General features: G+C 41.0%; 1 protein-coding gene across 1 annotated transcript; it reads right to left on the reverse strand.

Moving 5' to 3' along the window:
- Positions 1-376: 376 nt before the first annotated feature.
- Positions 377-10,641, reverse strand: afdnb (afadin, adherens junction formation factor b; the record flags this gene model as incomplete). The annotated part of the gene is made up of 19 exons (XM_079220569.1): positions 10,545-10,641; positions 9,166-9,358; positions 8,346-8,452; positions 8,110-8,249; positions 7,927-8,009; positions 7,684-7,764; positions 7,377-7,576; positions 7,109-7,254; positions 6,494-6,588; positions 6,117-6,388; positions 5,679-5,822; positions 4,156-4,354; positions 3,951-4,042; positions 3,771-3,857; positions 3,601-3,666; positions 3,426-3,499; positions 2,656-2,774; positions 2,362-2,567; positions 377-1,288 (listed from the first exon to the last, which is right to left on the reverse strand). The coding sequence occupies exons 1-19, from the start codon at positions 10,638-10,640 to the stop codon at positions 377-379; spliced, it is 3,312 nt and encodes a 1,103-aa protein (XP_079076695.1). The 5' UTR covers position 10,641.
- Positions 10,642-12,062: the final 1,421 nt, after the last annotated feature.

Here is a 12,062-nt window from a genome sequence, read left to right on the forward strand (position 1 = left end):
TCCATTGTTGATTAAAGTTATTAAGACAATTTTATTATTTTATTAACACCTTTTAGGTTGGGAGAAACTTTACATGTAACTTCATTTTAAGCAGAAGTACACTGGCCTTACTTAGTGTTTAGAGCAAGTTGACACATTTATATTTACTGGTAAAACACTACAATATGTTCCAATCATGTAGTAATAATAGCACATGAGTGTTGTAGGTGGGTCATAATGTCTCAATATTAGTGTTTGTAGCAGTATTTGGTTGAAATGAATTTTGTGATCATGTTTGTTCTCACTTTCTTTCAACTTTCTTTCCACTTAACCCACTTTATTTAGGAATTCCCAGGATGCCTTTTGGTAACATAATTTCATCAGAATCTTGAAGTATTTAGTGAAGATCTTTCCTCCAACTTACACCCTCGTGGGTCTTCCCCTGTGCTCTTCTTTCCATCTGCTGTATTGTCACCATCATGTCCAAATCCTCATCTTCTTCCTCGTCCTCGTCCTCCTCTCCTCTCTGCTGGACCTCCTGCAGCCTCTTCTGAAATTGCCACTCCAGGCTGAGCCTCCGGAGCCGCCCGTTCTCCTCCGCCGAGCGCCTGGCTTTGCTCTGGAGCTCCAGCACCTCCTGCTCCAGCAGCTCCACCACGCGCAGCCTCTGCTGCTTCTCCAGCTGCTCCTGGGCCTCCCTCCTCCACGGGTCAGACCGCTCCTGGGGGTCTTTAGGCTTCGTGGGAGGCTCCTGGAAGGAGACATGTTTGGTCGGGGTGATGCTCACTTGGGGTTTTGCAGCCTGCTCCCTGTGAGTGGTGGGTCTCTGCTGCTGTGAGGACAGCGAGGGCTGAGGCCGCTTCTTGCTTGCAGTCATGGGGCATGCATAGATGGGATCCGCTCTGTTTTGATGTCCACGTACTTTCAGCGTTTGGCTCATCCTCGCCGCCAGCAAGGATGAACTCTGGAAGGTGATGAGCGTAGGAGGACTTGTGTGTGTGTTCGCTGCTCTGGTTACAGGGATGTCGATGCGTATTGGCTGGTTGGACGGCGTCAGTGTTGGATGCTGTGAGAAAGGAGTTCTCCAGACACCGGCGCCACTTGTGTGACTGTCCTGCTGCTGGTTGGCAGGAGAACAATAATCTGAGAGGATGTCATTAGTGGAAACACTCGAGCGAATCGGGTAAGATGAATAGTGGCTCAAGGTTTGCTTTGCACGCTGCGCCTGCTGATCCCACAAATTCTGCCTTTTGTCCAGCAGAGGGCATCCACTGTTCACACACAGGTCCTCCTGTGACAGAGCTTGGCGCTGGAAGGATAAATAGAGAGATTTGTGTACCATTTACCGTCTTGTATTGTGTGTATTTTGTTATTTTGTGAACAATCAGTAGTAGAATAAGCTCCCATATCTATTACAAAAAACTCTAAAAGTACTTTGTTCAAGTACACAATACCAAACTGTTCTAAAACTACTATTTACTAATCAGAGTATTACAGTTAGCACAGGTCAATCTTGTGTTTCCCACCTAAGGCGTCAGGCCCCTCCATAGGGTGAGAAGATAAACTGAGGGGTCGTCAGTTAATTAATGGGGCCGAAAAGAAGATAAAACTAAGTTCTGCAACACAATTTTGTATGTTATTGAAATAAAAACATGTTGAAAATTGTCTCTTTGGTAGAACTGCGAGAAGAGAAGAATGGGCACTGCTTTTATTGTAAGATAAATGTGGCAAAATAGAAGTATAAAGGATACAATGAAAATATGTAAGTAAAGTACACGTACACCACTTGAGATAATGCTTTTAGTTACTTTCCACCATGTGTAGAACTCCTTTGGTTTGTGAATAGTAAATATGATGACACATTATGGTGCCAGAGGTACTTTAAGACTCTTGAACAGAGACTTACCATGAAGGTCCTCTTAGTGGAGTACTGTCCATCTAAAGGCCTCAGAGACACTTTCAATGGTTGCTGTGGTCGACTGGTTTCAGATGCGTTCTTGTCCTGGGATTTAGGGGTTGGAAGTGTCAAGTATTCCCTGTGAAGTGTCTAAATATGGACATAAAAAAAAGTTGTTTTGTCACACAAATTCAGTAAAAAAAAAAGTTTTTTTTTAAATTTCCGCCGGCATTTGTTTTATAGTGGCTGATGGTTTTACAAACGTCTCAATGAATTAAACGGTTGAAATCTAGAATAATCTCACATCAGCACAAAGATTGACACTGGAGGCGACGGCCATGTTGTTCGCTCTCACAACCGGGTCGGCAGGTTCATTTCCATCCTCGGGAGAAAAAACAGCTGAAATGAGAAAAAAATAAATACAATTGAGTTGTTCTCATGACTCGCTCTCAAGCATCAAACATATTTTACATCCAGGTATTTACTTTGTGAGCCCAGCAGTGATACGCAAAGATAATAGAAGTGCACCCACTGTTCATGTTGGGGTTGGAGCGATACAGTTGTCTGTTTCTCTGCATTGTCTGGTCCTTCAACCTTTTGCTGCCTCCATGCAGCCGTTCTGAGGGACCAGGATCCACGACCCTGTACAGCATGAGCGCCTTACCGTTTGGCTTGGTGTGGCTTGTCCCGCCTTGAGAAGCAAGTAAAAAGGGTCTTAATTAAGTAATGGACGGCAGAAGGGGGAAAAAAAAAATAGTTGAAGTTTTGTATTGTTTCACCTTTTGTCCTCTCTGATGTTGGTTGACTCAGCAGAGCTTCCAGGCCGTGGTAGCTCGCTCCGAATTTTGCAATCTGTAAAGTCACGACGGGGCCGGTTTGCATCATGATAGCTGCTGCCCTAAATCAATATAAGAATTATGTTTTATCATATGTCAAAGACTCTACACCCTTTCATATTTTGTATTAGATTTGCTGGGTCTTGATCTGAGAGTAAAACAAATAGCTCTTTTATGTTGAATGAGTTTTGGAAAGTAAGGATTACGCTCCTATAATTTGTCTCTTTGAAAACTGTTCCAAGGGGGAAAATTCTTTGTTCAGTATTTGGATACCTCCAAAATTGTGAAAAAACAACAACAGGTAGAATGTTTACCATGTTCACCATTTTAGCTTAGCACACGCTAAACATGTGCATTATACAGCACAGCTGAGGTTGTTGGGCGTGCTACATTGCACGCATTACATTTTTGACCTGATGATGGCGCCAGATGAAAAGTCGTCACCAAAGTTATTACAAGTCATCCTGAGGAGAGCATGAATGTCTCATGACGATCCATGCGATCGTTGGTGAGACTTTTCACACAGAACCACAAGAGGAAAAGGTCTTAGGATTCATCCTCTGGGGAAAATGAATGTGTGTTGCAAAATGTCATGGCCATCCATTACATAGTTGTTGAGATGTTTCTGTCTGGGCCAACGTGGTGGAACAAACAGACTAACAGAACGACAAAGAATAATGCTGATTGTATGGCTGAACTTTTACGTAGCTAACCTTTCTTGGCTGAGGCCAACCACACTTTGACCATCGACACTCAGCAGCTGGTCCCCAGCTGTTAACCGGCCATTCTGCACAAAGTAGAGATTTTGTGTATCAGTTCAATCATTCAGTTAATCTGTACACTGCACATCTCAAGGTAATATGAATAAGAAAATATGTTCGATCTCACCATCTCAGCTGGTCCTCCCCTGACAATGGATTTGATATAAATCCCAAGGTTTTCTTGCCCTGCTCCCTGTGAACAAATAAGAGGGAGGGGCTTAATAAGAGACATTTAGCAGATCATTTTTTTGTTTGGTTAATTTCTTCTTTTTCTTTTTGCAAAATTGAGGCTCTCACCTTTGCAGCCACAATGCTGACCCCCATCCCACTGTTCAGAGGTTTGTTCAGTGTGATAGTCACAATGTCTGGCTCTCTGTGTGCTGCCTATTGAGGAAAACAGAAATACATTATGGATATTATGTATCCTCCATACGTTTTATGTAAAAATTAAATGATACATTGTGCGTTTTTACTGACCAAACCTGTGCTCTCTGCAGAGGAAGTTGGTTCACTGAAGAACACGGTCCAGTCACCTTTAGAATTTGGCTGGGTTGTTAGAAAACAGAGACCTGGAAGAGAAAGAACCGATTTTAAGTGTGTTCATCTGAGTTACACAACTTTCCTCGTATGTTACAATATTTTTACATTTTTCAAATACTACAGACTATTCAGAATCTCAAACCTTTACGGCAAATTGGCTCCAAAAATTCCCTAAACCCCGGCGGGATTCCTCTCACGGTGTCACAGGAGTATCCTCCCTCCGGCAGCAGGAAGGGCAGATGTAGGTCGAGGCTCTCTTCCAGCTGGATGTCCCGTCCTTCGCTCTGAATCAGGTTATCTGCTGAGGCCTTCGCAGCCGTCACCACAGCATCGATCAAATCCTACAGCGAGGATGACAAGTGGATCAGCCAGCGGAAATATTTCAGGAAAGGGTCGTTCTAGTGTATAGATTGACATTTGTCATTCTGTGACAAGGCTTCAGGGAAGCAACATCCAATCTGCCTCCCGTGACCCTGAGCAAAAATACTGATGACCTTCCTGCAGATGATGCTGACCCCCTCTTGGAGAGGTAGAAAAGTACAACATTAAAGTATTCGTGTACTAGTATTGTCCCAGTGATTGAACTCGCAGCGGTAGCAGTTGAAGTAAAAATTTCAGTAGAAACTGTTATTGTAGTAAGAGTCTGGTGAAAAGTACAAGGACTTCCTCTCAGGGGACTGTCCTAGGACAGTTTTGAGGTACTTTAACTAGTTTCACTTGTGCTACTTTAAACTCTTACTTCAGTACAAGTACTTTTATTTCATTTACTTTAACTCAAATTAAGATTTCACATACAAAAATACATTGAATACATTGTATGTTGTGGCTGAGCAAATTTTTGTTTGGTTGTATGACACAAGCCACAGGAGTGTATTTTTTATTTATCCATGCTATATATAACATTAGCTTATTTATCACGAACTAAGCTAGTCACATAACCTAGCTAGCATCTGTTTGTCTGACAATATGTGCATAAAAATAGTTTTAATTTGGGATTGTATTTATTTGTATATTTACCAAGTTGCAACTGTATTTCCAGAATCAAACAAAGATGGCAGCTGGAAATTGGCTAAATGGCTATCTCCTCGCTTGCTTTGTATGACTCGAGAAAAATACAAACGCATTATTGTGTTTGTGTACATGAGAGGCACACATTGGGGATTTTTTTTTTATTGCATGTGCACAATGGTGCTTTCATTCTGGTGGTATTCATACCATAGAAATATGATGTCTGTTTGAGTATATGTTATGGGCTGAATTGTGTTTGAGGCATTTTTCCTACCAGGTTATTGTAGTACTTTCAGATGACAAACCCAGGTTCTACTAGAGGTAGTATTATATGGCCGTGGTGTTGCATATCATGCAAAATATAGGAGAAATATTTCACTCAGAGGTAATGGGTTTAATGTGACAACTCACTTTACTCTTAGTCATCTATTATTCAGGATCCTATTCATCATTGTTAATTATTCATATTAAATATGTACTCCTGTTCAGTGGTTGCTGCTGCTGCTACAGCATACCATACGCCTATATCTAGGCTGTGGTTAATACCTAGCTGTTATCTGGACAGGTTGCTTGTAACAAGAAGTAGCATCATAGTGGTTGTTTCAAACAGGTAAAACACCAGAGCCCTGAGGAGAAGAACAGATGAAGAGTACTCACAGGCGTAATGTGAGGTTCATTTGTTGCATAGAGGTAGCCGGAGAGCAACGTCTGCAGCTGCAGGGAGTTCAACTTGAAACAAGTATTCTGAACGGCCTTCACATCTTGCATCGAGTACTTGTTCATGGTCAGGAGCATGGTTGCCTAGAAACAGCAAGGCAATGCTATTTTAACAGCTTGTACTGACGGAAATATGCGGGAATAGAAGCTGAGATAAAAACTGAAAACCATAAAGAGGATCAGAAATATATATTATCTTACAAAGAAGCTCATATAATACATAATAGAAAAAGATCATTTGACTGTCAGTTTTACTGAGTTTTGGGGTAGAAACGTCTAGCGAATTGGTGGGAGAAGACAGCCGTTCCATATTTCATAAAAGCCCAGTGTTATCTTTTTGTATTTTTATCTGGACATGTCGTGCAGGGAGGGACCGACCTGGATGATGTGTCCGAGGTGGCAGTCGGCCGCCAGCTCCAGGCCCTGCCGCTCCGCCCAGGCTTCGATGGCCGTGAGCCTCTGGCGGAGAGCGGCTCCCCAGTAGTGGGAGCGCAGGCCTGGAGTGTCGGCCTGCGGGCTCATGAGCTGGTTGAAGAGCCAGACACTGATGAAATGGAAGAGTTGGGAGAAGAGCTGAATGGTTAGGGCAGGGTTGACCCGACAGCGGCGCAACAGGGACATGGTGTTCATCAAGGTGTTCAGCACCATCTCTGCAGAGACAAATGTTTACGGTATCAACATCAGCTCTTCCAAGAGTCTTAAATATGGTGCTCTCAATAAGATCATTATTACTGTACAAATACATAAACAGTTACCTATACCAGCTGGCAGTTTGCCATGTAGCTCAGGGTCAATCAAAAAAGTTGGCAAGTGCTTCCTTAACTCATTCTGCAGACACTGTAGCAAGCAACTTGGGGGAATAAAACACATACAAATAACTTTACATTGTACATTTATGGCCGGAGGCCTTTACCCAACAAGCTGCATATTTCTATTCGTTGTATTTGTTAATAGTTTGCGATATCTGTCCTGCAAGCCCTCTTCTGTTGCTGCTTATATATCTGATAGATATATATCCGCAATAATTGAATTATCGTATAATACACTGTCGACAGACAATATTTACAGACAAAGTAGGAAGAAGAAATGCATGTGGAAGTAACACAGTGTTGAAGTTCATGTGTGTACTGTATGGTTGGGATTTGGGAGTTCAGGGTGGCTATTGCATAGAACATAATTCTTATATTTTAAAGTGGTTTGTTTTGTTGACTGTAGAGTTTCTAAGAAGGCAAATACTTGACTAGGTAGATAGCTGTGTCAGCCGGCTAAACACAATTGTATCTGCACTTTTAATGCCATGTTTATAGTACAGTGGCTCTGTTTGGATTCATAACCTCTGAATCTCTCTGCTCCGGTCTTGCCGTCTATACCTGTACGCTTTGTGCACCAGGTGGGACAGATCCAGCTGACTTTGCCGTGTGAGCGAGCTGAGGTCTTTGTCATGCTTGAGGAAGTTCAGCAGCTCAGAGGAGTTGGCCATCCAGAAGGCGAGAGCACCGGCGATGGCCTGCTGTCTCTGCAGGGCAAATATAGCAGCAGTGTCACGTGAACTTCCAGAACAGAGTGTTTTGCTTCTCGATCACATATTTAATTTAAATTGTGCAATTGTAGGAATAGTGAGAGGGTTCTTGTCCTTGCCTGGATGACCTTTGATGTCATGGCCACCATCTTGCTTGCAGCCAAAGTAACACCATGCTCGCAAAGGGACGAGCCTCGCCTGTAATGGCGTTGGAGAGCAAAGCGGCCCACAGCGTAGAGGATGTATGCAGGCGAGAGCTTGAAATGAACTGTGGAGCTGTTGGTGTAATTCATGACTGCAGAAAGGAAGGCTTCCTCCGCTGGAATGTAAAAAAAAAGACGCCAACAAGGGGGAAGGAGGACATTATGAAAAATAGCAAAAAATACCACTGGAAGAAAACTTTTTTAGGGGGGGTTTCATACTCACAGCTATCACAGAATTTAATTCCAATTGGTAATCCAGGTTGATCTGAGAAATCTGGATAGAGATCTTCTGTGTGCTTTCCTCCTATATTTTAGCAAATATAAGTCATCAGCCACCCTGTTTATATCATGGACTAGGGTTCATATTGATTGGAAGTGAAATATACTTGAATATACTTAATGAATGGGAAGTACATGGTCTTATTAATGAGACTGCACTGTTCATCGTTTCTGTTTTACTACTGACCCGCGGCAGCCGGCCTCTGTTGCTTTTCGTTCTCATGGTTGGACACACAGATGCTGTTGTTGTTCAGTCGCTTCTCAGTTGACCTGGATATTTATTTGAAAAGATTTAATTCTGACCGTGAGGCAGGCCTAAAGCAAACCGGCTGGAAAATAAAAATGTGATTGTGAACAGTGAATATTTTACCCATTCTCATCATCTGAAATGTTATCAGTCGCTTTGGCTTTGTTTTTCTCTTTGTTTTTCTCTTTATTTTTCTCTTTTCTTGACAGTGTCCTCTTGAAGCTCTGGATCAGGCCTCCCTTTTCCTTCTCGGGAAAGGTCGTCTTTATTGTTGAACGCGCATAAAGAAATAAAAGATGTGAGATGATGTGAAGAGAGAGAGTGAAACTTGCATGCAGCATTAATGGTTTGAGTGGTACCTCCAAACGCTCCTTGTCTTTCTTCAGCACAAAGCGTCCTTCTCTGTTGTCTGTGTTCCAGTTTAATTGTACAACCAAAGGTTTCTCGTCCAGATCCAGTTTACGTTCTTATTCATCATACAAAACAAACGGCCAGAGCATATTCTTAAATCAACTGTAATTACAACACAAAATTAACGATGTGACTAACAATTATTTTCTTTATCGATTAATCTTAAAATCACTTTTTTGATTATTTGATCTAGTTAAAATAAAATAAAAATATTCAATTTGCCATCAAATGACATAGTAAAGCAGGACATATTCATATTGAAGCGGCTAGAATCTATGGAAGCCCATATTAAAAAGGAAATTCTGAGATAGAAAGTAATTATTATGAGATAGAAAGTCGAGATTATGAGATACAAATTTCATAATTATGAGATAGTAAGTGCACATGCGCTTCAGTGGTGCTGGCTTTTTTCTGTTATCTGGTAAAAAATGTTATTAAAAAGCCGACTTTCTATCTCATAATTATGACTTTCTATCTCATAATTATGACTTTTTATGTCATAATTTTGACTATCTTATCTCATAATTTTGACTTTCTAACTTATAATTTTGACTTTTTATTTCATAATTATGACTTTTTATCTCATTATTTTTGAATTTTACTTGCGGAATTGGGCTTCCATAAGAACCAGCAAATGTTTAGTTGAAAAATAACTTGAAGCGATTAAACACTTATCAAAGTTATTGCTGATGTATTTTCTGTTGGGTTGATTAATCGATTAATTGTGTTGTCCTTTTCCACAATAAACGGTATGAGTCGAGCGATTACCTTTATTGCCGTGGATCTCATACAGGGAATAACTAGTAGTCAGCATTTTCATGTCCGGCCTGAACTTCTCTGCCAGAGATTCAATAACATCGTGAGTTGAAGAGTTGCTGCAGACACGCAAGCACTTAGTAGCCACATTTCCTCCGCTGCAATCCTCAAAGTAGAAGCGCTGCACTCCATGAAACTCCAAGATCTGCCAGAAAACAGATTTAGTTGTTAAGTGAGTGCTCCTTTCATTTAACATGTTTCTACCTCTCATAAAGTGCAGTGAATCCATATTGCTGAATAGGCTTTTAGAATGAAAAGGCCAAATTTCTCTTTTCATGAAATACTGCTTCAGATTTACGGATGTATTAAGCTTTCAAGCAATAGACCCAAACAAAGGAATGTAGATCAGAGTGGCCAGGAATATGTAACTTGCACCAACTAACTTAACTAACTCTGATTAACACTCTAAACAATTAGCTTATGTGCTAGCTTATGTACTAACCACGTTGTGGTAGTATTTCTATTACGGTAGTATTTCTGATATAACCATAAATGTCCACTCTGTGAGTCGTTGTCTTTATGGCAGCAGCTAACCACCAACCAATATTTTGTATTATCGATGCATTATCGACTAATATCTGCAGCACTAGATTTCTGTATTTACATGTCAGGATCGTGGAGGAGCTCGGGAGTGAACATGATGTCACCCTGTCATTGACCCTCCCCTAAATCCTACCTCTCGAACACACACCGGGGGGATTATTTTTTTATGTGAGACTATTTCTTACTTCAATATATTTTTTCGAGCTATTTTCATCATGAATTATTTCTCATCGAATGCAAATATTATCTTGTCAGAATTTTTCTATTTTACAAACATTTATACAAACTTTCAAAAAGCAAAAAAGGATTTATTCAAATCATACACTAGAGTGTTCGACAACAGAGGCATTGCCAAGTGCTTACCACATCATCTCCTTTCGTTCTTACCTTTCACAATAAAAGCCCTAAACATACAGTATACACAGCATAACTATTTCCCAGAAGAAAATTCACTCAGAGCTTTTTGTGAGAATGAAACTCACAAAAATAGCTCACAGTAGTTTCGGCTCAGACAGACTGCCAGACACGGCTCTGGATGAATAGGATCCTGGTAGTTTGTCCTTTTGACCAAAAAATATTGCACATTTTCATAGTTTGATGCAAACTTATTCACAGGCGAGTATTTCATATATTTGTGTTGTTAATTTATCACGCCCCCGGTGTGTAAAGGCCTCAAAGCTACATCTAAATCTGACATTGACAGCTGTACAGAGAATCAGGTGAACAAGATAGTAAACAGAGAATTCATATGGCGAATGAACCCTGTCTGATGTCTGCAGGCGACTCACCTCATCAGGTTGACTTATTTCAAACAAGTCCAGTCTGTTGTTGTTCCACTGTCTGATGACTTCGGCTAATTTCGCCCGTTCTTCCCCCTCCGGCATTTTTCACCAATTAACCTAAAAGTTTCTATCTGACTGGCTGCTGTAGAGTTTCTCCAGAAAAAGGACAGAGAGGAAGATCCTGTTTTGATCTGTCCTGGGTATTGTATCTATTCGGACCCCACCCCTTCTTCAATCTACTCCCCGTTAGTTATAAACTCATTGTACTGCGCAGTGAATTCTTACACATAATTGCCTGCTTCGTCCCCACATCCACATCCCCTCTCCAAGCCCCCTCACCCCTCTTGCCTCATTTAACGGGTCAGCGGATCTCCGTTATGTGAGGCAAACAATTTCCTAATCATAATCCATTCCAAATGATTCCCATCTCTCTAGTCCACAACCAAATTGAATCTATCATTTTCTTTTTAATCTTCATCATATCATTTCCATGAGAAAAAGTGCATGTTTTTATTTCTCAAAAAGGTTTAATCGCACAACTTTCTCCATATATTTGCCACCGTTGTAGTATATTTTAACCATGCTGCAGAAGTCATCATGTGACACCGACAGTGTCATAGTCACCATGAGAGATTCCCATCCTCCTTTTTTTTTGCAGCAACACAGACATTTACTCTTGAGAGAATCCCACTTCTCATGCATACCAGTAATTTTCAACGCAATTTATGGTTCCATGTCTTCCCATTCAGTCAGCACTGTGAATGTAGGGCAGCTTTTGTTGGCTGCAGTGAAGCTTTCTGGGTGAGCATACAATGGAACAAAAGCCTGGGCAAAACTAACCCTCAATTAGATATAGTATACCATTTAAAGAACTTAACAATCAAGGGTATTGTTGTCTGGACGTCCTTGTAAGTATGTGCACGTCATTTAATTTTTGTAAACACACAGTGTGTTGTAGCAGTTGATGTCAGACCTACAAAATCCTTCTTCAATACTTTTGGACTTTTCGGCTCATGATACTGATCCTTAGGATCGGATCGGGACATCTCTACTTGTTAGTTGGATCGGTTTGTTGTTGGTTTTGGTCTTTTCACAGGATTTGTATACCTATTAGAAAATACGTACAACAAATAATGCAATAATGTTTCAGGTCTTCAAGGCTTCAGTCATATAATGAAGCCCTCTGCATTCTTGGACTTGTCTGCTGTGTCACAACACATTTCACAACACATTTCTGCTAGATGTATTTACCTTCCTCTTTTCTGTCATACTCAAACATTTTTGAGAAATAGGGAGTTATATTTGTTGTCTTCTTGTTGTTTTTGCACGAACATGCTGTTTAAAGAATCCATTTACCTTCCTAAATTCTCCACATCCTCTATGGCAGGGGTCCCCAAACTTTTTCCTGTGAGCGCCACATAACTTTTCCCTTCTCTGTTGGGGGTCAGGGTCAGTTTGTAACAGAAAAAGTGTGACGATCGCAGGGGTGCCTAAATGTAAACATTTATTGTTTTCCAGAAAGCC

Source organism: Taurulus bubalis (assembly GCF_910589615.1).
Source record: "Taurulus bubalis genome assembly, chromosome: 1".
Lineage (NCBI taxonomy): Eukaryota > Metazoa > Chordata > Actinopteri > Perciformes > Cottidae > Taurulus > Taurulus bubalis.